At 53.0% G+C, this 25550-nt stretch overlaps 1 protein-coding gene and 1 long non-coding RNA gene across 2 annotated transcripts; one reads left to right on the forward strand and one right to left on the reverse strand.

Moving 5' to 3' along the window:
• Positions 1-3415: 3415 nt before the first annotated feature.
• Positions 3416-25544, reverse strand: CBX7 (chromobox 7). Its single transcript, XM_004373870.2, has 6 exons — positions 25425-25544; positions 22852-22895; positions 15621-15686; positions 11314-11380; positions 7988-8339; positions 3416-7435 (listed from the first exon to the last, which is right to left on the reverse strand). The coding sequence occupies exons 1-6, from the start codon at positions 25491-25493 to the stop codon at positions 7278-7280; spliced, it is 756 nt and encodes a 251-aa protein (XP_004373927.1). The 5' UTR covers positions 25494-25544; the 3' UTR covers positions 3416-7277.
• Positions 17608-22751, forward strand: LOC111820123 (uncharacterized). Its single transcript, XR_002823659.1, has 2 exons — positions 17608-17793; positions 22311-22751. It is a non-coding gene; the product is annotated as an uncharacterized LOC111820123 (long non-coding RNA).
• Positions 25545-25550: the final 6 nt, after the last annotated feature.

Genomic DNA, 25550 nt, shown 5'->3' on the forward strand with positions numbered 1-25550 from the left:
AGACTCCTAACCCAGTTGCCAATATGGTGATCTCAGTAATGCACCTTATAATGGCTTTTCTTCCTTCCCTGATCCATTCTCCCTAGCCCCTCAGCCCTGCTTCTTAGATCACCTCCCAAATATTTGCTGCACATAGAATTCTTGTCTTAGGCTCTACTTTTGGGGGTGGCCAAGTTAAGACACTTCCAAACCTGCTTCTTCTCCTTTAGTCACCATCCATTTGAAGAATCACCATTGACCCAGTTGCCCAAACTTGAAACCTACACATAATCTTGACACTTCTCTCTCCTTCACATCAAATGAGTCACCACATCTTGACAATTCTAACTCCTAAATGTATCTTTCCCCCACACATCCGTCAGTTTGTCATAATGTGGGGGCTTGCATGTTGCTGTGATACTGGAAGCTGTGCCACCGGTATTCAAATACCAGCAGGGTTACCCATGGTGGACAGGTTTCAGCTGAGCTTCCAGACTATGACAGACTAGGAAGAAGGACCCAGCAGTCTACTTCTGAAAAAAATTAGCCAGTGGAAACCTTATGAATAGCAGTGGAACATTGTCTGATATAATGCTAGAAGATAAGCCTCTCAGGTTGTAAAGCACTCAGAAAAAGGACTGGAGAAGAGCTGCCTCCTCAAAGTAGAGTCGACCTTAATGACATGGATGGGAGTCAAGCTTTCAGGACCTTCATTTGCTAATGTGGCATGACTCAAAATGAGAAAAACAGCTGTAAACATCCATTAATAACAGAACATGGAAAGTACGAAATATGAATGTAGGAAAATTGGGAATCGTCAAAAATGAAATGGAACACATAAACATCAATATCCTACGCATTAGTGAGCTGGAATGAACTCGTATTGGCCATTTTGAATCAGACAGTCACATGGTCTACTATGCCGGCAATGACCAAATTGAAGAGGAATGGCGTTGCATTCATCATCAAAAAGAACGTTACAAAATCTATCCTGTCAGGGATAGGATAATATCCATATACCTACAAGGAAGACCAGTTAATACAACTGTTATTCAAATTTACGCACCAACCACTGAGGCCAAAGATGAAGAAATTGAAGATTTTTACTGATTTCTGCAGTCTGAAATTGATCGAACATGCAATCAGGATGCATTGATAATTACTGGTGACGGCAATGTGAAAGTTGGAAACAAAGAAGAAGGATCAATAGTTGGAAAATATGGCCTTGGTGACAGAAACGGTGTCGGAGATCACATGACAGAATTTTGCAAGACCAACGACTTCTTCATTGCAAATACCTTTTTCCAACAACAAAAAACAGCGACTATACACCTGAACCCTCGCCAGATGGAGTACACAGGAATCAAATCGACTACATCTGTGAAAAGAGATGATGGAAAAACTCAATATCATCAGTCAGAATGGGGCCAACTTCGGAACAGACCATGAATTGCTCATATGCAAGTTCAAGTTAAAACTGAAAATTTAGAGCAAGTCCACGAGAGCCAATGTACGACCTTGAGTATATACCACCTGAATTTAGAGACCATCTCAAGAACAGATTTGATGCATGGAACACTCATGACTGAAGACCAGATGAGTTGTGCAAGGACATCATACATGAAGAAAGCAAGAGGTCATTAAAAAGACAGGAAAGAAAGAAAAGCCCAGAATGGATGTCAGAAGAGACTCTGAAACTTGCTCTTGAACATCGAGTAGCTAAAGTAAATGGAAGAAATGATGAAGTAAAAGAGCTGAACAGAAGATCCCAAAGGGTGGCTTGAGAAGACAAAGTAAAGTATTATAATGACACGTGCGAAGACCTGCAGTTAGAAAACCAAAAAGGAAGAACATACTCGGCATTTCTCAAGCTGAAAGAACTGAAGAAAAAATTCAAACCTTGAGTTGCAATAGTGAAGGATTCTATGGGTAAAAAACTCAACTATGCAGGAAGCATCAAAAGAAGACAGAGGGAATACACAGTCACTATACCAAAAAGAATTGGCGATGTTCAACTATTTCAGGAGATAGCATGTGATCAAGAACCAATGGTACTTAAGGAAGAAGTTCATACTGCACTGAAGACGCTGGTGAAAAACAAGGCTCCAGGAATTGACAGAATACCAGTTGAGATGTTTCAACAAACAGATGCAGCACTGGAAGTACTCACTATGTCAAGAAATTTGGAAGACAGCTACCTGGCTAACCAAATGGAACAGATCCATATTCATGTCTATTCCAAAGAAAGGTGATCCAACAGAATGTGGAAATTATCAAACAGCATCATTAATATCACATGAAAGTAAAATTTTGCTGAAGATCATTCAAAAGCAGTTGCAGCAGTGTATCGACAGGGAACTGCCAAAAATTAAAGCCAGATTCAGAAGAGGTCGTGGAACGAGGGATATCATTGCTGATGTCAGATGGATCCTGGCTGAAAGCAGAGAATATCAGAAAGATATTTACCCGTGTTTTATTGACTATGCAAAGGCATTCAACTGTGTAGAGCATAACAAATTATGGATAACACTGAGAACAATGGGAATTCCCAAACACTTATTGTGCTCATGAGAAACCTGTACATAGATCAAGAGGCAGTCGTTTGAACAGAACAAGGGGATACTGCATGATTTAAAGTCAGACAAGGTGTGCATCAGGGTTGTATACTTTCACCATACCTATTCAATCTGTATGCTGAGCAAATAATTCGAGAAGCTGGATTACATGAAGTAGAATAGGGCATCAGATTTGGAGGAAAATTCATTAACAACCTGTTATTCAGATGACACAATCTTGCTTGATGAAAGTGAAGAGGACTTAAAGCACTTACTGATGAAGATCAATGACTATAGCCTTCAAAATGGATTACACCTCAAATTAAAGAAAACAAAAATCCTCACAACTGGACCAATAAGCAACATCATGATAAATGGAGAAAAGATTGAAGTTGTCAAGGATTTCATTTTACTTAGATCCACAATCAATGCCCATGGAAGCAGCAGACAAGAAATCAAACCAAGTATGGCATTGGGCAAATCTGCTGCAAAAGACCTTTAAAGTGTTAAAAGCAAAGATGTCACTTTAAACACTAAGGTGCGCCTGACCCTGGTGTTTTCAATCACCTCATATATGTGAAAGCTGGACAATGAATAAGGAAGACCAAAGAATTGATGCCTTTGAATTACAGTGCTGATGAAGAATACTGAATATACCGTGGACTGCCAAAAGAATGAGCAAAATCTGTCTTGGAAGAAGTACAGCCAGAATGCTCCTTAGAAGCGAGGATGGCGAGTCTTCGTCTCACATACTTTGGACATGATATTAGAAGGGATCAATCCCTGGAGAAGGACATTATGCTTGATAAACTAGAGAGTCAGCGAAAAAGAGGAAGACCCTCGACGAGATGGACTGACACAGTGGTTCTAACAATGGGTCAAGCATAACAATGATTGTGAGGATGGCACAGGACCGGGCAGTGTTTTGTTCTGTTGTTCACAGGGTCGCTACTGAGTGGGAACCAATTCGACAGCACCTAACAACAACAAAGGTATCTTCAGTTCTATCCATTTTGCTCCCTTTCACTGGCACTTCCATAGTTGTGGCCACAGCCATCCTTCATCTGAATGGCTACAACAACCTAACTATTCCCCCACTGCCCATCCTGCCTGCTCCCATCCAATCTCTAAACTACAGCCAGTGATGAACCTAAAATGCAAACGTGCTTGTAGGACTCTGCTGTCTCTCATTCCTTTTGCTCTGACCACCACTCTAACGATTCAGACAAGTATGCTGAGCTTGGATGAATAGCACAGTAGGTGAGAGTTAGCCACATGACAGTCCCAGGTTCCAGAACATGGAATTGCAGAGATCTGGGATGCTAACCACCACTAGGTTCTAAAACAGGTTGGAGAAGCTATCAGAAGCCCTGCAGGCATCTGAGTACACTGCCAGGACTACAATGGCGGGCATCCATCCATCTATACACTGCAGTTGCCATTTCCCAAATCACTTTCCCATCCATCATCTGAATTAATCCTTGCAGCATGCCTTGAGGGCTCAGAAAACTGAATGACTTGTCCAACATCCTGGTCAGTATCTGGCAGACCTGGGATCTCATCCCAAGGTCAGGGCCAAAGCTCTTTAATCAACACAGCTGCTCAAGACTGTCATAAGGAATGATCAATGCCGAAGAGCTTTTTTTTTAAATCATCTTTAATGTATTTTTAATAATTTTTTGCCTCATTTACCAGATAAATCATCTAAATAAATAGATGCTATACAGTCTCTTACCAATATCAGTACAAAAATAAAACCGTGCTCTGCATCCACTCTAACTCTCCCCAGCACACACTCACTCAGCAAAGGCATGTGCTTGGAATCGACGGGCCCCCAGCCCCTCCCCAAATACATTCATTTAGTCTGAACAAAGCTCGACGCTCATTCTGTGCAAAGGAAGCGTTCTTGTGCTGAGATCTGGCGGCCACGTCTGGCCACTTATAAAGCATAAGCCAAACCATCTTACAGAAGCATAGTGCTTTCCCAGGGAGCAAGAGAAAAGGAGGAAAAGGGCAATGGGGATTATCATCTTAAAAGAAGTGAAACCATGAAGCCACCTGTGCTCAACCACGCACTGGAAGTAGGCCACGCCAGGGGCGAAAGAACGTTCTTCTTATCCCACCCTCACAGCAAAACAAAAAGTACCGACTGGTCTCTCTACTTTCAAAACTGAGGTGGGGGCAGAGGAAAGGAAGATGGCGGAACTCCTTCTAAGCCCCCACCAACCCTGTGAGTACTGGCCTTCTGGTGGGCCTGGCGGTGGTGGGAGGTCGGTGTCCACCTGGCCTCCTCTCACCCCAGGCCCTGCTGGGGCACTCCCGGCTGGAAGGTGGCCTGCGCGGCCACTCAGCCCCTCGCTGAAGTCTCCAGTCCTGGCGGGAAAGGTCCTAAAAGCCCACAAGCCCTGAGGTGCCTGGCTGCCCTGGGCTGGCTCCTCGGGCCCAGGCCCCAGTTGGCATTCAGCCTTCCTGAAGCCGGAGGGCAGGGCTTGCAGGGGCCATGAAGGGCCTAGTAAGAGGCAGCAGGGTTCAGAGAAACAGCTGCCTCGCCCCAAAAAACAACCCCCCCAACCAGAAACCCCTAAATTGCACAATCAGCTCTCTGAAAGTGCCCGTGAAGCAGGAAGAGGTGCCGCTCCTCCTGGGGGGTGCGGCATATGACGTCTACTGGAAGCTGCCAGCCACATCCGAAACCACAGGGCCAAGAGCGTTCAAAGTGCACAGGGATGATGAGGACCCTGCAGAACTCAACTGGAGAGACCCCGCCCACCTGCCTTCCTCTAATCCAGGCCTGGGACAGCCTGTGTCCTCCCAGCCTGTGGATCCCTTCACCTCTGCTGGGAACCCCAATCCTGGAAGGTCCCCGCAACTGGATGGGCGGGCTTCCCTACTCCCCTCCCTTTCCCTGACCCACACCCCATACTCCCCTGGATTCAACTCCCTAGGCTGGGGGTAAATCGGTCACCCAGGAGGGGACTGTTCCCCAATGGAAGCACGGAATTGACCCTGGATAACTAAGGATTAAAGGGTAAGGAGGGAGAGACTCAGGGATTTGGAATCTTGCCAACAGGGTGCCCCAAACATACATAGGGTACAGGTTGTCTTTGGTGTGGGAACTCAGAAAGAAGGGGTGGGGTGAAGAATCACCCTATCCATGCCTCAACAGAGATTCTGATGACTTCCCAAGGACACAGGACAGGGTCAGGACAGTCCTGGGGAGGCGGGCTCTCAGCCACACCCTCTCTATGGATTACCCTGACTGACAATGGGAGGGATAGGAAGCCAGCCTTCTGCATCCTCCCCTGGGGCCTCCCCACATCTGAGGCTGGGCAGGGGCAAAAGGTGCTCCTCAGTGGCAGGGAAGCTACTTGCCCACAGGGCACCTGAGTGCAAATCAGAGAACAAGTGCACCTCCTCCTGGGAGACACTGCCCCTTGAACCCAGCCTGCTCCCCAACACACTGTGGCCCCATGAAGACCCCCTCTCTCCCAGGAAAACAAGGTCAGCCCCAGCTGTGGGATTTGGGTTGACTTGGGGGGGTTACAGACTGGAAGGAGGAAGGGGGTGTTCAGGGTCAAGGGCTGCCCTGAGAAGGTGGTGGGATGCCCCCTCCCTCCCTGGCCACCCACATCCACACTGGGGTTGGCTGAGTTGGAGAGGAGGGCAGAAAAAGAGGGGAGTCAGAGGGCTGAAAAGTCACCTGAGTCAGAAAGAACAAGGGCCTGCAGGGAGGAAGGACAGGGTCCCAGTGTCTTTGACCCCACGCTGACTAGGTGGCACACCTTTGCAGATGCGAGCACACCTGAAGCCTGGCCAGGTGAAAACACAAAACCGTACCTGCACGGCTGGAGCATCAGACGGCACCGTGCCCAGTGAGCCCCGCCTCTGCTGGCCTCTGCGAGCAAGCTGGACGAGGCGGGGGAGTGTGGGTGCCCGTGGCGAGCTCTTTTGTGCTGTGAATCACCCCATGTTCACCTGGGCAGGTTTCTAAACGGTAGGTTTGCAAGACTCCCCTGGACATGGTTGTAGACATGTACATAAGTCACGGAGGCAGGTGTGAATGTTCCGGGTGGGGGCACATGTGTGCACACCTGCACAGGCTGGGTGAGGGGGCAGAGCTACCAGCAGAAGGGTCCCGGCCCACGCTGTGATGGGGTGATTGGTCTCAGCATGAAGCCTCCTCCCAGGGAAGACTGAAACCTCTCTGAAGGGAAGGGGACAGTGCCCTAGCTCACGCAAACCCCTCCTCCTTCTGCCCTTTCTCTCTGACCCAGTCATCTTTGCTCAAAGCCAGCCTCCACATTCCACAGCAAAGCTGGAGTGCAAAGTTCAAAATAAAGACCCAACAAAAAAAGGGGAGGAGGGTAGATCAGCCAGAAAGGCTGCAGCAGGCCGCTCAGGGGAGAGGGTCTGGGCCTTCCAATTCTCCTTTAACTCCTGAAACCGCAGCTGTGTCTTTAAAGAAGACCGGGGATGATGGAGGTGTCCAGGGAGGTGGCCCATCTGGCCCTGGAGACGGCCTTCCAGCTGGCCGAGCAGAGCCAGGCCTCCCCACCCAGAAGCCTCTCTGTAAACATCCCTCACAGAGAAACGAGTAGGTGGGGAGAGAGTGCTGGGATTTTCCCTCCTCCGTTTTGGTATGTTTTTAAATAAAATAATTACCCTGCCCCACCCCCTCCCCATCTCCGGAAGTCCCCACCCCAAGCCCAAAAGAAACAGTTTAAGAAGAGTAAAAACGATGATTCAGAACTTCCCGCTGCGGTCTCGGAAGAAGCCCTCAGCTGCCTGGGCCTCGCGGAAGGTGACGGTGATGGAGTTGGCGGTGATGTCAGTCACTGTCACTTCACTTGGGGGGAGCGTGGGTGTCCAGGAAGGGGGTCCATCGGCCAGGTCTGCATCTGCTGCAGCCATGGGAGAAAGAGAGACAGAGACAGACGGGGACAGCGTGGGCAAAGGGTGGGGAAGGTGGGAGCTGGTGGCTGTCTGCAGACTAGCCCCCTCCACACCAGGTCCTCTCTGAGTCTCCAGCCGACAGGGCCTAGCCCACAGTGGGGCACACGGGAGGACAGTCAGGGCCCAGCCCACAGCGGGGCACACGGGAGGACAGTCAGGGGCCAGCCCACAGCAGGGCAAACAGGAGGAGGGTCAGGGCCCAGCCTACGGCCGGGCACACAGGAGGAGGGTCAGGGCCCAGTCCACGGCCAGGCACACGGGAGGAGGTCACTGTTCATGTTTCCTGGCTGGAAGAGAGCACATCCAGAAACCAGATGATAGGAAGAGCTCTGGGCTAGGTGACCGGGCCTTGAGTTCCAGTCCTGACAGTCCCCATGGCTGTGTGGCCTTAAGAGCACCAGGCCCTCTTTGGGTACTGGGCTAGGTGAGTGTGACGACCCACAGGAACCTGTCCAGCACTGAGGTTCCCTGGGCCTGGGCCACAGGGCAGGATGCCTTACCCTCTTCTTCAGGGGGCTGCTCAGCGGGCTCCCACTCGCCGGCTGCCTGCAGGACGTCTGGGGCCGGTGACTCCTGCAGGAAGAGCTCCCGTCGATGGCTGTGACTCTCCAGGCTGGGCCCGCGGGGCGGGAACTTCTTGCGTGAGAGCCGCAGGTACTTGTGGGCCTTGCGCGGCTTGCGGAGCGGGAAGGGCAGGGTGGGCACCAAGGGGCCCTTGTCCACCAACTCGGGCGCCCCCGCCTTGACCACCCCCTCGGGGCTCCCGCTGCCGAGTGGGCGCGTCAGGGAGAAGCAGAGCTTCTCCCTGCCCTTGGCCTTGTGGGAGCTGCGCAGGTCCATGCTGTACAGCCGCTGCGGGGGCAAGCCAGGGCACGGCCGTCAGCCCCGCCCTCCTGCCCGCCACACTGCCGCGCATGCTGTTCCCCCACCGGAGTGCCCTTCCCACATCTGCAGGCACACATCCTCCCATGTTTAATGGCCTAGAGCCACCATTACCCACCTCACTCCACCCCTGAGAGCTGTCCAGCCCCAGGCCAGCTACTCCTCTTGGCCCCACAGTGCCATCTCATGTCCCCAAGGGGCTGTAAGTGTCTCAGGGGGGGCGGCCGGAGGGCATATTCCCTTGGTACACAGCAATAGAGCATACAAGAAGTACAAATTGACATTTGACCAATGAAAAACCAGTCGCGAGTTATGCAGCAGAAAAATTAAGGAATTATTCTTTATCTTAGGAAGGGAAGCGCTGCTCACAGAAGGGCCCCCAAAGCTGACCCGCCAGCTTGCCAGGGAGGGGGTGGGAGGCCAAGAGCAAGGCGCGGGCTTCAGGTTCTGGGGTGAGCTTCCCGCAGGTACACAGACATCCCTGGGCACGCTGCATCCCCAGTGAGAGGGCAGAGCCTGCGGGCGGCCTGCAGGACGCTCCTCAGCGGAGACTGCCACACGGCCTTACCGGGCTGAGCCCTCATCACGTTTAAGTAGAGCTGAGTGTACGTTTCTCCACTGCTCCAAGGGTTGGAATTTGTAATTTGGGCATTTGTCTTATTGATTTTGGGGGAAATGTATGTGGATCCAAGAAAGAAGCTTGGTGCCAAGATGCTGGAAGACCCTGGATCCCTTTGGGACAGTACCTTTGACTGCCACCTGTCACCAGATGCCAAGAGCTCACAAGAAGAGAGGGAGGCCATCAGATGGGCCCTCTGAGTCAAACATCTCCAAATAAGGGGGCCAAGACCGCAGGCGCAGGCTTCCTTCTCCCACCTGTCTGCTAACATCAACCACTCACCACAGGGTGGGGGTTGTGGGGTTGGAAAAGGGCTGACTGAGCTGGGTGGGGATGGTGAGATGCAGCAATGGCTTGGAGCTTCATCCAAACCTATTCTTGCAGCCTGGCTCGTAGACTGTCCCAGCCCAGTAAGCTCTCCCAAGATTCTGCGAGGCAGATTCAATCTTTGTCCTTCTCTGCCTCATCAGGAGAGAACTACAGCTACTGAAAGGGACCCAGGTGTGGCAAGAGTCAGATTGGGGTTTTAATCCTGCTGTGTGACCCTAGGTAAATCACCAGCCTCTGCACCTCAGTGTCCTCATGGTGAGCTGATGAAACTGTAGCAGGCAGCCTCCCAGATGCCCCCAGCGACACCCACCTGCTGGACCCACACCCTTGTGCAGCCCCACACACTGAACACTGGGTGGGGGGGAGTGATTCCCAAGACAGGGTCTTACAACACACTGCAGCTTCTTCCTTGTGCTCTCCTGTTCATCACTCAATCTGGGGGAAGCGAGTGGCCACAGTATGAGGACACTCAGCAGCCCTACGAAAAGGCCCATATGGCGAGGGGCCAGGCCTCCTGTCACCATGTGGCACATTAGTGAGCCACCCGCATCGGTCCTCCAGCCCCAGTCAGACCTTCCAACGATGAGAGCCCCAACTGACACTGGCTACAACCTGAACCAGGCCCACTAAAGAAGCAGCTAGAGCACTCTCTATACCTGACCTGCAGAAGCTGGGCCAGAGCCTCGATGTTTACTGCTTCCAGTTGCTAAGTTAGGGAGTAATTTATTACACAGCAATAGATAACTGATACACCCACCCCAAAGGATAGTGTGTTAGAAATGTGTTCGTTTGTAAAGAGCACCAAGCACAGAGCCTAGCACCCAGAAGACGTCTGACTTTCCTTGTTAGGACCCAATTCACACCAAACTCTGTGAGCACACCCACTGTATAAAGGATAGCCCATCGACTCTGGCCAAAGCCGCAGATGATCTATAATCAGGAGCAGACAAGAAGCTCGAGAGAGCCCACACTGCATGTGCCAAAACCAAGCCCGCTGTCATGGAGTTGATTCCAACTCATGGTGACTCCATGTGTGTCAGAACAGAACTGTGCTCCATAGAGTTTTCTTGGCTATGATCTTTACAAAAACAGATTGCCAGGACTTTCTTCTGTGGCACTGCTGGGTGGAAGTGAACCACCAACCTTTAGATTAGTAGTCAAGCTCAAACTGGCTCTACCACCCAGGGACCCTCTGTGGACCAAGAATCCTTACTTTTTGGCTTCAAATACCTGGGTGGGCCTTAGTGAATTAACACCCCATTTTACAGGTGAGAAAACCCAGGCTCAAAGAAGTAAAGACTTGCCTAGAATAAAGAACTACACTGCTCCAACCCCACTCGTCTTTCACCACAACCAAGTCAGCCAAGTGCCCCCAAGTCCTAGGTACCCTGGGATGTAGCAGAGATGAGATCCCCACCTGACAGAAGACTGGGAAAGGAGGCCTCTGAGGCTTCTTCCTACTGAAAAACGGCACCTGTCCAGGAGTCTAATTCCCAAGAATTCCAGAATTCTAAGTCTCCATTTCTTGTATTCTGAAATTCCAATCTCCCGTGTTTCCTCAGTTCTACAAGTTTGTGTGTCTAAGGTTCTCAAATATTACTGTTTTTGTGTTTTGGGACTTTGAGCATCAAAAACGCTTATTCACAAGGTTCGAAGCTTTCAAAGGAGCCCTGGTGGTACAGTGGTTAAAAGCTTTCAGAATTCTAGGATTCTATTAGCCACGTGCCCCCTACCTCCCACCATGGCACCTCCCACTCAGGCTGTCTTCCCTGGGCACCACCCCCACATTCGGGCTTTTCCCAACTCCTTCCATCAAAACCTACCCCCCAGCTGCCTCCCCACACAGTGCCCCAGCCAGTGCTAGGGAGGCTATATCCATCAGGTCAACTAGCCAGTGGGAATGCACAGAGGGGCGTGGCTGGCAGGAAGGGCAGAGGGGGGCCTGTGGGTGGGTGGGCAGGAGGTGGAAGGAGGCACAAAAGTGGGCCGGGTTACCTGCAGCAGAAGCCGCTTGGGTTTCGGACCTCTCTTCCTATACCCCGACGCTCGGTCTCTCTCCTCCCTAGGGTGCGAAGCAGATGGCAGAAGAAAAGGAAACACTGGTAACATTTAAGGGAAAATAAGGTGCCCGCTTCACCTCACCCTCTGCTGTCTGTGGGGGAGAGGGACACCCTCCACAGGCCATCCCCCCGATGCTGGGGTACAGGCTCCTCCCCATTGCTCCCTCGAGGTCATAGCAATGGGGTCAGCTGCCCAACTCCAGGGCCACAGTCCCCCATCTGACAAATGGGGGGTACAACCACTGGTCCCAGTCACTGACGTGGGACTCGGGGAGGCATCTCCCCAAATGCGTGAGTCTGTACTAGGCTCAAGGGTCGTGCAAGGTCCCTACTCTACATGCCACGAGGAACTGCCCCCCACAAATGTAGTTCTAATTTCCACTCTCATCTTAGGAGAGTTATACAGGGACCTGTCAATCGAATTTGCCTCTGAATGTCCTGGGGGAATTGATGCCAATGGTGGGTCCTTCTGGAAGTGAAGCTCCGCTCAGATGCTGTGTGAATGGCAGAAGGATAGCCTCCCACCCGTCCCAATTGTCTAGTCAGGGAGTGGGGAGAAAAACTTGCCCGTATTGATGCCTAGCAGGGGCCAGACCCTGCTGGGTGCCCTCCCCACTTACAGACATACACAAACACACCAGGCCCAACCCAAGGACACGTGCAAAGCCACACACAACACACACAAGACAACACAATCGGAGGCTCCCAACAACGGCACCAAAGCAGTATGGAAATGGAAAATCCTTTCATTCTGCCTCCTATTTCACTTGGTTCCGTTCTCACTTTCTGAGTTCACACTCGGAAAGAATGTGGAGGCCCTTTCCCCCTGCTGGTGGGGGTGACGTCAGGCCAGTCCCCTAGTCTGAGCTCAGCATAAATTCGTGACTCCAGCCTCGTCTATTTCCAATGCCTGATCACCATCTGGGCAGCAGCTGCCACCCTCTCACGGGCATCAGTCTCCTGGGGAGCTCCCAGGTCTATGGTGGGGCCTGGAACCAACATTCTAAACAGGCACCCAGGGCATGCTGAGGCAGGTGACAGGGTCCTGCTTGGAGACCCCTCCTGGAGGCTCACTGCACAGGCCTCTCAAGCCTTCGAGGGTAGGACCTCTTATCTCAGAAGCCAATACTGGGCTTCAGGACCCAGTTCCAAGCCCAGTTCTACCTTGACCCATGGGAGACCCTGGCTGGTCGCGTCCCCTCCCTGAGACTCGGGTTCCTCATCTGGACCAAAAGGATCCCTTGTCAGCTGGGTGCCGGGGCTCCTGGGAGGAGCAAGAGAGGACCTGGTATTTACTAAAATTGGGGGTGGAAAGGCTCAAGTAATAAAGTGAGGAAGGAAGAGAGAGGGAAGAAACAGAGAAGAAAAGGAAGGAAGAGGAGGAGGAAATAGAGGGAGGAAGAGGGAAGGACTTTGGGAGAAAGGATAATTATCATGATTATGATGTGTTTATGATTATTAGCATCACATATTGGACACTATGTACAAAGACTGCTCCAAATGCTTTCATCCTCACAACCACCCTACAAGGGAAGTGCTATTATTATCCTCATTTTATAGCTGTGGAAACTGAGCACAGACAGGTTGCCCAATGCTGAAGTTCTGACAACTTCCGCCACTGGAAGGCCTCCCTCTTCAATGCCAGGCTCCAGGTCTTGGGGAGTAGCGACAGCAGGGCAGTCCCGGCGCCCGGGCCACCAGACACTGACTCCCAACCTGCAGCAGTGCCCTTGCTCCTGCCCTGCAAGTTGTAGGCTGTGCATGTGTGTGTGAGTGTGCACGTGTGTGCATATTGTGCGTGTGTGTGTGTGGTGTGAGGCATGGGGGCCCATGCCATCTAGTCCTTACTTACCTGGGCCTGGTGTCTGTTAGCCCTGGACCCTCTGTCCTTCAGTGTCCAGGGCTAAAGGGTGGTGGGACCCCTTAGGATCTTGGACCCAGCAAGCCCTTGGTGCCCTCTCAACCCCTCTGGCATGCAGGGACTCTCCATCAGCTCGCCCTTGCCAGACTCCTTCTGAGTCTCACAAATACCCTGCAAAGCAGGTGTTAAAATGGACACCACCCCAATTTACCCCCCTGAGAGAGGAGGAATAAGCCAAAGGGCACACAGTGGGTCTGTAGGAGTTTCCAAGCTCCTGTTTCATTCCTTAACTATTGGCTTTTCTGACTCATTCAAAATAAAACCCACATCCTCTATGAGGACTTACAAGGCCCTCCCTGAACTGCTCCCCCTTCCTTAGCTGTGCACCGCTCCCCCTCTGGCTTCACCTCCCCTCCTTCCCGACTCACCGACTCCAGCCTCAAACAGGCCTTACCCCAGGGCCTTTGCACTCACTGTTCTCTCTGCCTGGAATGCTCTTCTCTAAAATACCCGCTAGGCTCATCCCCTCGCTTCATCTAGGTCTCTGGTCATCTGCCACCTCCTAATCACCCCTTCAAAAACAGCAACCCCACCGTTCCCTCGCTCCCTGTCCCCTAGGTTGCACCTGTCACCACCTGACACTGTACACATTTGTTTATTTTTCATGCATGTCTCCGTACTGGAACGTAAGCAACAGATTCAGTCCCTGCTGTGTCTCCAGAGACAAGGCCTGGCACAGAGTTGGTGCTGTGGATGTTGTTAGTTGTTGTCGAGTCAACCTTATGCATAACTGAAAGAAACACTGCCCGATCCTACGTCATCCCCCCAATCATTGCTATGTTTGAGCCCATTGTTGTAGCCACTGTCTCATGGAGGACTGCCCTTGTTTTCACTGACCATCTACTTTGCCAAACATGATGTCCTTTTTTTTGACCCTCAACGAAAGAATGAACTAGCTGACCCGAAATGACCGTCAGGACGATAATTCACGTGTGTGCCCACACTTAGTGGTTTACAAACTGCTTTCACATACCTGTGCTCCCCACAAGATCCCCATGAGGGCAGCACGGTTATCACCATTTCACAGATAGGGAAACTGAAGCTTTGAGAGGAAAAGGACTTGCCCAACACCCCACAGCTGGTGAGTGGCAGCGTCAGGATTCTAATCCAGGCTATGCCACCTGCCAGATGCTCTCCTTACCACATCACATTCCAGGACATTCCACAGGATTCTCCCAAGTGTTACACCCTTTTGGATTCAAGGCCCCACCAAGCACCTGGGCACCAGAAAGAAGCTGTGGGTCAGGGATACCCTGATTTTTAAAGGAAACAACAGCGAAAACTTTTCCTTCGAATCAGCACCGGGAAACCACCTGGGGGAAAGCAATGCGAGTGCAGCAAGGAGGGGCAGTGGAAAAACACTGGACTTAGAATCACGAGTCCTGGTTTAAGTTCTCCTTGTGCTAGCTCCCAGCTGTGGGGCTCCTGGGCAGGTTCCTTAATGCCTCAGAGCCTCGGTTTCTGCATCTGTCAAATGAGCCCTCCATCCCTGTCTCGGGAGGGCACTGTACAGGCCAGAGGTGATTCTGTGACATGGGCCTGCACTGCCCAGGGTCGGCGGGTCAGGGAGAGGTGCAGGGGCTTGGGGCTGCCTGCTGGCAAGGAGGCCAGGAAAGCTCAGAGCTGAGGATGCAGTGGGAGGGAATGGCTAGATTATCCTCAGAAGGCCCCCATACCAGAAGAAACAACCATCTTGTCAAAGCTTCCAATAAGATGTATCCTCCCCACATGTGGGTGGAGCTGCCATCACACACCAGCCTGGCAGAGCCTCCACAGAGCACCGGCAGGCAGGGAGACCGAGGCCCAGAGAGGGCAGGCTGTGCCACAGCCACTCAGCCAGGAAGTGGCCAAGTGGAATGGGCCTGAACTCAGAGACCCTGGCACCAAAGCCCACAGTCCCTGCCTGGCACGTCTTGTGCTTCATTGGGCTTCCCTTCTGTTGGTGAGAGGATCTCAAGATTCATCTCTGTTCTGTCACTACTGGCATAGGTGACACTGCTGTCCTCTCACACGCAGGGTGTTTTTCTGATGCATTTTTAAATTCCTCATCTCAATTGAAACCCCTGCCTTATGGGAAAATCAGGGTAGATGTTATCGGGGTGGCCCATTTCACAGCAGAGAGGTGAGGTCTGGGGAGGTAAAGGAAGCAGCAGATATCATCCAGCAACAGGAAAGGGACTCAGGTCCCCGGACTGCCCTGTGGAATGCCCTCACCCCCCTCCCTGTGATCACTTGTGCAGAACTGAGCCCAAAGGAGGCTCCCTACAAAAGCTCAGAGACTGCCTGAAGCCCAGACCCAGAGACCAGACGGGTCCCCTTACTTCTCCTCATAGGCCAGGACCAGGCGGGGGTCCAGGATGTGCTCTTCCGGCTCCCATGTGCTGTACCTGGGGAGAGAAACGAAAGATCAGCACCACCCTGCTCACACCTGGCATTCACGGAGGCCGCAGAGGTTCCACCATGGTTGTTGTCTGCAGGCCTGTGCCCCTTCCTGGTCTGACGTAATTGTCACTTACTCTGAGGATCTGTCCCTGGCTACCCGGGCTAGGTCAGGGCCTCCTGAGGGCTCCGGTGGCACCAGAACTCCCCTCATTCTAAGCACGGATCACACCACACTGTAATCATTACTGCATCCAATTTTATCAGAACCCATGTTCACCTCAGACCCTCAGGGAGCCTTGAACAGAACAGGCTCCATAAGCCCCAGGATGCCCTGCCCACGAGAGGCAAGAGAGGGTGGTAGAGAAGAGGGCCTTGGAAAAGACTGCCCAGGGCCCAAATCCCAGCAATGCCCCTTGCGAGCTGTGTGACCCTGAACAATTTACTTTGTGGCTCTGTGCCTCGATTTCCCTACCTGTGAAGAACTTGACTGCTGACTGAATGGATTAAACGTCTAAGTGTCTAGAGCACGGCCTGGCACACTGTAAGTGCTTTGTGGGCACACAGTAAGTGCTTTGCGAGTGTTGGTTACTGTTATTGCTCCTCCCCACCCTTCCAGCCCCAGCCCTGCCTCCTCAGCCAGCCAGACATCTGGCTGTGTCTGCAGCTCCCTTGGCTCTGGGCCTGGCACACAGCAAGTGTTTGGTCTAGTAGTCCAATGTTCAGTATTCCAACAGCAACCCTCACCGCGGAATTCCCACAGGGACCTGCACCACCCCGAGACCAGACAGCACCCCCTGTTGGGGTAGGCCTGGGCGCTGACCGTGCAGTGGCTCCAGGGCTCAGCCATCTGTGGTACCACCTGCTGGTGTGTGCCACATGCTTGCTCCACTTACTTGCACTATCATTTACTTAGTACCTGTCTTCAGAGAAGCTCACTTGTTTTGTTTAAATGTATTTTAAAAGCAAATCTTACACGACTTCTATAAACGGAAAAACCACTCACTTGTCATAAACAGACACCAGTTTATAAAAAGTTTAAAGTTAAAAATGTATATATTTTAGCAATCTTCTACGACTCTGGTCAGAGGCTGTGCCAGGCAAGGCTCTGAGATAAGAAAGAAGATGAACAGGTACTAGGCGGTGTTAGGAGGCAGAAAGAGGCCAGGGACAGTCCCCTGTCCCTAATCAGCTGAACTAAAACCTTTATCTTAAACTACCTGGGGCATCTCTTGTAGTACTTAACCCTAGTCCAATATGGACTCAGACCACAAGCTCCCAGGGCAGTATCCTTTCTTCACTGACACTTGCGCATACCTGCTTCACGTCAGGCCCCAGTGGGGGGCCCTGTGGACTCAGCCCTGGAGGAGCTCACAGCCCAGCCTGAGCAGGTGCAGCCACACCTCCTTCCCTCCATACATGCTGTGCTCTCCCGGAGTGCCCAGGCCCTCCCCTGGACTCCTTGTCATCCTTAAGAGCCAAGTCTTCGTCGCCTTCCCTGATACCCCTTCCAAGCAGTCCCACCCCCAGCAGAATAAGTCTGCCCCTCCCATAGCCTCTGCTGTTGACACTTGGCCCCTGCCTTGATTACTGATGAATCCTGCAGTGAGCAAGGCCTCCCCACGGTGCAGGCCCTGGCCCCACCCCCAGGTACTCTGGGAATGGCTGCTGAAGCCACTTGCAGTTTCACTCACCCCTGCAGAAATGTCAAAAGTGAAACTGAACTGGGTGAGGCCCAAGCTATAAGCAACCAGAGGCTGGCAGAGACTCTGGGCCTCCCTTCTCCCAAATAAAGGTGGAATTGTCTCAACTGTAACTAATGACAAGAAAGGGGGAATTCTGTGTTCCTCCTCCGTCATCTGCCTCGCCCTCTTCCTCTAGCTGCTGGATGTCTCTACAGTGTTCTAGTTGGCTCTGCCCTGACCACTTCCCCACTTTTTTTTTTTTTTTTAAACTGATGTAGCAGCTGTGTGATTTCTGGCAAGTCCCTACCCTTCTCTGGCCCTCAGTCTCCTCCTCTTCAGAATAACAACCTCCACCACCATCCTAACAGCAAGGTGCCGGGGCCCTGCCACAGACCAGGAATTCCTCCATTCCTCGTAACACCTTTATGAGGTAAGTTCTATTATTATCCCCATTTTACAGATGATGACACTGAAGCACACAGGTGGAGCATCTTGCCCAAGGGCACTGGGTCATAACTGGTCAGCCTGTGACTGCAACTCAGTTTGACTCTCAGCCCCCCTCTACCCTGGGTCCCTCACATGTCAATGTGTCCAGTTCCCCACCAGACGGTGACCTCTCCCGGGGAGAGTGGCATTGACACAGAGGCTGACACACAGCCGGTGCACAAAAAAGGTCAGCCCCGGATGAAGGGAGGGGTGGTTGTTTCTGGCCTGGGGCAACTGGAGGCCTGGCCCTGCTCAACGCTGGTGATGGGGATGCCCAACTGTCTTAACCTCTCGGACCTCCCCTCACCGTGACGTGAAGGACATTACGCGCCCCTCTGCAGCGGGGGAGCCTCGAGGCCACAGCAAGGGAAACACACTTTGCGACCAGCTGGGCAGCGGCACAACAGAAGCGCACAGCCCGCGGGGTCCTCAGGCTGGGAGAGGATGACGGGCAACTGCCCATCCTGGACCTCTTTACGACGGGCCAGGGCTGCAGAGGGTTCCGGGCGGGAACCGAGCGCCTTGCAAGCGGGGCGAAGACGACCCCGACTCTCCGCCCCTCCTGCAGGCTGGCCGCGCACGCGCACTCCCGGGACGGTACGTGCCAGAGACGCCGGCAAGCCAATCGGCCGAGGGAGGGGGGGAGGGGGCGGGGACAGAGCAGCCTGGGATAAACATGACCACGTGACCGCCCCGCCCGCCCGGCGCCGGTAAACAGAGTAGGGTCTTGCTGCCTTCGAGCAGGCTCGCAGAGCAGCTGCGTAGGCTCCCCAGTGCATGCGGGCGGCGACTCAGGGGGGAGCGTCTGCAGGGGGCGGACACCCCCTCCAACACCATCCCTTTATCAGCGGAGAGCGAGCGCGCTGTTGAGTTGTGACGCAAGCGTCCTGTGCCGAGTTAACTCACCCTAGGGTACCCGCAGAGCCATGCCATTACTGCCCTGCCCCACCCCACCCCCAAAATTAAAAGGCTTTAAACCTGCCCAAAATGGGAAAGGCCATCCATTAATTGGGGCTCATAACAGGAGGTTGGGTCCAGACTTCCGGAGTACGGCCTAGGGCAAGTGTCTCTCCACCTCTCAGGGCCTGCTCTGTAAAGTGGAGGCAGTAATCGTCCCTATCTTCGAAGGTTGTTTGAGGATTAGATGTGGTAAGCCACATAAAGCATTTAGACCAGTATGGCACATCATAAAGACAACGTTAATTCAGTGCACAAATCTGGTCCGAGTCGCGCAGCAAGGTAGAGGCACAGGAAGGTGTGCTGCAGCTGCCCAAGCCCAGCCTTGCAGAAGGAAGCTGCCACTGGGCTCCCGGCTCTGTGTAGGATCCTACCTCTCCTTGTCTCAGGCAGTCTTCAGCAGGACCCTCAGAGGCTAGGGCCTTATTTTACAGATGGGGGAATGGAGGCTCAGAGAGGTTGAGGGCTTTGCCCAGACTCACACAGCTGGAAACCTCCAGAACCAGGATTCCAAGGCAGGCGGATGGGGCTCAAAGCCTGAGCACTTCCCACTGAACTGGCGGAAAAGCCCACAACGGACTCTTGTGGAGCTGGCTGTCTATCACAGGGGGTAGCTCCCAAGCCTGGGGTCGGGCAGGGCCTAGTTCAAATCACCCCAGCTGTATGAGCCTCGGAAACCCTGGTTGCCTAGTGGTTAAGAGCTACGACTGCTAACCAAAAGGTCGGCAGTTCGAATCCACCAAGCACTCCTTGGAAACTATGGGGCAACTCTACTCTGTCCTATAGGGTCGCTATGAGTCGGAATCGACTCGACAGCAACGGGTTTTGGTTTGGTTTTGGGTTTGTATGACCCTGGGGCAAGGTTTCTTCTCGGCTGTGGGCTTCTGTCTCTCCATCTGTAAAATGGGTGGCTATAGGCAATTTGTGGAGGTCTGGTGGCACAGTGGTTAAGAGCTCGGCTGCTAACCAAAAGATTGGCAGTTTGAATCCACCAGCTGCTCCTTGGAAACCCTATAGTGCAGTTCTACTCTGTCCTATAGGGTCACTAGGAGTCAGAATTGACTCAATAGCAACAGGTAATGATTGGCAGCCTGGTTATTGCTGCACCCACTGATAACATCATTACTAAGCTACTGGCCCAGCCCCTGCCACCCTACAGAGACATACTAAGGTATGGCATGTATGGCAAGTGCCCTGGGCACCGCTTTTGGGGGGGGGAGGGGGAGGGGATGGCCCAGGCCAATGAGCAGTTTCTATTGGCCACCGCTATTTCCATCCATCACCAGCTCTGAGAAATCATTCAGCAATTTAAAACTTAATTGCCATAGGCACTATTTTCCATAGATAAGCCCTGATGCTCCATAAAAGGTGGGGAAGTATTAGCAAGCGGGGAAAGGAGGAAGGGAGGAACCGAGGGAGGGGGGAGGGATGGAGGGAGGCAGGGGAACAGCAGGGTCCTGGGCAGGCTGAAATGAGGGTAGGGTACCTGCAGCGGTGAGAGTACCGTAACTGGCAATGTAACATCCCATACTGCCAGCCCCACCCCATGCCATTTGCTGTGACTTCCAGAATAAGCAAGATAGTCTGCTGCCCTGTCTACTGGGCAGTGGATGGCATGAAGTGGGTACCACACTGCACAGGGATTGGCAGTGATATTCTGGTAATGACCTCCCCTCTCTGGGCTTCAGTTTCCTTATCTGAAGAATAAGAGGACTGATCTCAATCATTTCTAAAGCTGCTTTGAGTTCCTGTGAAGAACTGAATTTCCCCAGATCCCTTTCCTTGCCAGGGGAAGAAAACACCCTTGAAGCCTATCTATCTAGCTTTGTATTAATAGCAAACATTTACTCAGTGCTTAGTCTGGGCCAAGCATGCATCAGGCACTTTACATCCCTTATTTAATCCTCACAACAGCCCCGTGAGGGAGGCGTTATTATTCCAATTTGGAGATGAGAAGGCAGAGGTATGTTGGGACTTGCCCACAGGTTCACAGGTGTCCTGTGGGCAGCCAGGCCTGGAACGCGAGACCAAAGTGTGGGGGAGCCAGAAGGTGTCCCCAGGTCACACGGTCAAGCAGGACTCCCACAGCCCCCTGGGGGAGGGTCACAAAAGGCAGGCATCAGGGCCCACCCAGTGGTCTCAGCATGTGAAAGAATCAAAGGGCCACCAACCCAGCGGGGGGTGGGGGTGGGGTGGCGGGAGAAGGCCACAGGCCAAAGAAACCTGCAGGGACTCTGCTGTCAGCCCCTCCGAGTGCTAGTCCCTTCCCTCACTCTCATGGGCAGGTACGTTCATTTAGGATCAATAAAAATGGGAAAAGTAATTTTTAATTAATAATTGCCTCTGTTTAGAGAAGGAACTCTTTCAAAAGGCGGACTATAGAGGAGGAAAACAGCCAACAGTGCCTTGAAGATCAGCATGCTGGTCACCACAGCTCTGAGGCCAGTGCCTTCCCGGGGCACAAGCCAAGAGGAGAGTGACATGCCCAGGGAGCCAGTGCCCTGCTGCCACCGGGCAGCTTCCTTTTCTAGCTCTCTCGCCCCTCTTACTGCCCTCTTCTTCCTCCTCCTCCTCTCACTTCCTTCCTCTGACATCCAGGCCAGAAGTCCACCTGACTAGCCCAGTGGAAAAGGGGATCCTTCTTCACCTTGAGGGTGTTTAGGAAGACAGAAGGGAGAATATCTACAAGCCAGCCACCAACCCTAACCATCAGGATGCCTGTGGGCCACCCTGAACATGTGCCCAGTAGTCAGAGGAGAGCAGGGCCTGGACTATTGAGCCCATTTTGCAGCAAGGGAAGCTGAGGCAGCATGGGCTGTCTTCCCCTCTGCTCTCTCCACCATGGCCCACCACCGAAATGCCCCAGGACCCAACACCAGATCAGCCCCCAACAGCAGCACAACAGAAAGCCCCTGGCACAGACATGGGTGGCTCTAGGCAGAGGGGGTTTCCAGGAGTCGGTCTGAAGGAGGCAGGGCAGGGGTGTGGTAGCCACAGACCAATGGGGAGGCCCCACGACTAGCTCATTTCTTCTCTTCCCCCCAGAAAAACTCCCTGCTGTGAGGTTATTGGTTGGTAGGAGGGTTCCTGATTGAACTTGAGTAGGGGAGGTGGAGCAAGTCAGTCTTAAGTCTTAGATCCAGCCCCCTCCCTGCCTACTCTGGGATGGTGATGTTGGGGGGAGGCACAAAGGAAATACTTGAAAATGGGGAGGCCCGCTTGGAGTCCAAGGAGCCCTGGTGGCGCAGTGGTTAAGCGTGTGGCTGCTAACTGAAAGGGTGGTGGTTCGAATCCACCAGCCGCTCCACAGGAGAAAGATGTAGCAGTCTACTTCCATAAAGATTTACAACCTTGGATACCCTATGGGGCAGTTCTACTCTATCCTGTAGGGTTGCAGAATCGACTTGATGGCAATGGGGTAATGGGGGTTGGAGTCTAACTCTGCCTCCACTTGCTCTGTGACCTAAGGCAAGCTTCTTACCCTCTCTATTTCCTCATTTTCAGAGATTACGATTGTACCACCTCACAAGCTGTATGGGAACCTACTCTGTCCAAGGCAAGGCGGGCTCAGGTTCTGCCCCCAGGTACGTGGCACTGAGGACACTGGTGCTCCACCGGCTAGACTTCCCTGCCCAACCCCACAGACCCCCCCACACCCAGCACTGTACTTGCTGTGGCTCAGAGCCCCCTCCATCTGACCAGCAGCCATCTATGAAGCCAAGATGCTGAGCCTTTGCCTCCCAGTTGCCAAGAAAACCCAGAAGAAGGGGAGGGGAGGAGAGAGAAGAAGATCCAACCAGAAGATGGAGCCCAACACGTGAGAGGGGTGGAGTGAGAAAAGAAGCTGGTGGTCCACATGGCACCTCATGTGCTCCAAGCCCCTCAGCTGGCAGAGGGGAAACAGACCCAGAGAAGAGGATGATTTTCTCCAGGTCAGCTGGCTAATTACAAGAGCAGCTGGAGCTAGAAGCTGGGTGGGGAGAGGGCAAAAGGTAGGAAGAGGGACAGACGGGCAGACAGACAAACACACACAAAAGAGCCTTACTTTGGGGGCCATCCTTTCCACTTCACCAGATACTCGACTTTACCCTGGGAAGAGAGAGAGAGAGGCAGACACAGTGAGATACGCAGTCTCCCCAACAACCACTCACAGGACGGTCAGGCCCAAAGGACCTCAGTCCCAAATCCCCACTGCAGACGGGTGTCCCCCAACACACACACACAGTCTGAGGACCCTTCAGCAGATCCTTGCCAACCTAGAGACCCTCACATTTGGCTGCCACATGACCACCCCGGACCACCATCCGTACGAGAGTACAGGAGGACATCCGCCCAAACAGCTCCTGGAGCAGAAGCTTGGAGCTGCCGGACCAGTCTCCCCATGTCACGCATGGGGAAACAGACCCGGGAGAGGGTATGCACGGCCAGAGATCACAGTGTCACAGTCCTGGTGACAAGACCCTAACTTTTTTCTTCTTTTTTCTAAAAGATTGGTAGACTCCTCAAATCCTAGAAAACTCCTCCCTCTCCCTCAGCTCAAACCCCATCAACCCTGTCCCTGGGAGAGGCTGCCTGTAGCCAGAGGTGACAGGCCAGTGACTGACTTTAAGACTCTCAACTCAAAAGACCCTGCAGTGTCCCAGAGAAGGCTGACAAAGTCCCCATCTTCCGAAAGGGTGGCCACTCCTCCAGATGTTAGAAAATAAAGCCAGCCTCCCCTCCCATAGCTGTTGTTGTTAGCTGCCATAAAGTTGGACTCCCCCCAACTCATGGTGACCCCATGCACAATGGGATCAGACTGTTGTGCTCCACAGGGTTTTCACTGGCTGATTTTCTGAAGTAAATTGCTGCCAGAACTTTCTTCCCAGTCCATCTTAGTCTGGAAGCTCTGCTGAAACCTGTTCAGCATTACAGCAACATGCAAGCCTCCAATGACAGACAAGTGGTGGCTGTGCTAAAGCACACTGGTGGGAAATTGAACCGGGGTCTCCCATGTAGTAGGTGAGCATTCTACCACTGGACCATCACTGCCCATCCGCCTAGCCTAGTTATTGCTGTGAGTTGCCGTTAAGTAGAGAGGGGTCTTAAAAAGTTTCCAGTCCAACCCTGACAGATCATAAAGGCCATCCACACCAGAGCTTTAAGACCAAGATATGTCACCTCCTCAAAGAGCTCATGTGAAAGCACCTGTATTTACTTTCTCCTTCATTGTTTGTCTCCTCCGCCAGAATGGGCTCTGTGAGGGAAGGGATGCATCCTGGGGCTTAGAATGGTGCCTGGTACATAATAGATCCTCATGAAATATCGTTCCAGTGAATGACTGGAAATGCTTTCCTGCATACCCCTCAGGCCCCACCGTGGAAGGGGGGTAATCATTGTACCTGCCTCAAGTTACACTACCTGTAAAGCACAGAGCTTTGTGGAATAAATTAATCCTCTCTTAAAAAAAAAAAAAAATTTAAAAAAACCCAGGAGGAAGGGAGAGGAAGAGGGGGAGGTACAGCCCCAGCCAGAAAACAGAGCTCATCCCCAAGGGAGATGGGAAAAGAGGATGCTGGTGGTCAACCTTGACCCAAGACGCCAGGACTGAGTTTTCTCTCTTAAAAGAAGATGGGCTGGCAGTCAGCCAATCTGCGCTCCAGTTCTACCTCCACCTCTAACTTGCCGTGTGACCTTGAGGTGGTCACTCCCCCGGCCTGGGCTTCGGTTTCTGCCTGTCAAATGGGTGGGGTGGGAACACCTCTAAGGCCCCTCCCAGCTCTGCACTGGAGCCTCCGAAGGGCTGAATGGGAAGATGAGGGGAAGGATAGTGGTGGGTGCTAGGAGAAGACCTTTCCCCAAGAACTTCTAGCTCCATCTCCAGTGTGGGGGGGGCCCACTCCGCAAACATGTTAACAGCAGTGTAGACGCCAGGCAGGGACTGCCAAAGTCCAGCCCCGACGTGCAGAGTCAAATCCAGCAGCAGACGCCTCCTTAAACTGCTGGGTGTATGTTTTGGAGAAGGCAGAGGGGGAGGAGCTTCGAGGATGCCCCAACCCCAGTGAGGCTTCACAGGCCGGGAGGGAACTAGGGTACGGCGGTGGGAGAGGGGAGGTAGTGTACTCTGGCAGAGGGCAAGACGCGGGATCAGAAAAGGGCAAAGTCCGGCAGGAAAACCTCTGAGGCTGGGGGCGGGACCCGGGCTCCACTTTTCCGAAGCTCCGCCCCCAACTTCAAAGGATTTGGTACTATGAGTCCAGAGTCCCGAGTTCAAGAACCAGCTCTGACGCTAACACACTGGCCAAGTCGTTTCCTCAACTTGGGCGTCAGTCTCCCCATATTTAGAATGGGTTGGGGGAGATGAGGAGGGATGGCACTGAAGACCCGTACAGTCTGATCGTCTCTCTAACTCAGGCGGGCTCAGCTGCCTCCAGCATCCTGGGGCGACAACTTTTATTCTATTCACCCTACAAGGTGGCGGGGAAACTGAGGTATGAAGTGGTGAACCGGGCCTAGCGGGGCGGGGCTACCCGGGTCCCCCGCCCCACTTTCGCCCCTCTTCCCCAGCGTGAAGAGGCGGCGCTGGGGAGAGGAGGGAACCACACAGGGGTCCCGGGAGCCGCCCCCGGGTAGCCTCACCTTCCGCACGCGCTTCTTCCGGATGCTCTCTACGGCGAACACCTGCTCGCCAATGGCTGACAGCTCCATGCGGGGCGGCGGGCGAGCGGGCCCCAGACCGGGGCCGGGCCGGGGGCGGAGCTGCGG

This window comes from Trichechus manatus, unplaced genomic scaffold (assembly GCF_000243295.1).
Source record: "Trichechus manatus latirostris isolate Lorelei unplaced genomic scaffold, TriManLat1.0 scaffold00027, whole genome shotgun sequence".
Classification (NCBI taxonomy): Eukaryota; Metazoa; Chordata; class Mammalia; order Sirenia; family Trichechidae; genus Trichechus; species Trichechus manatus.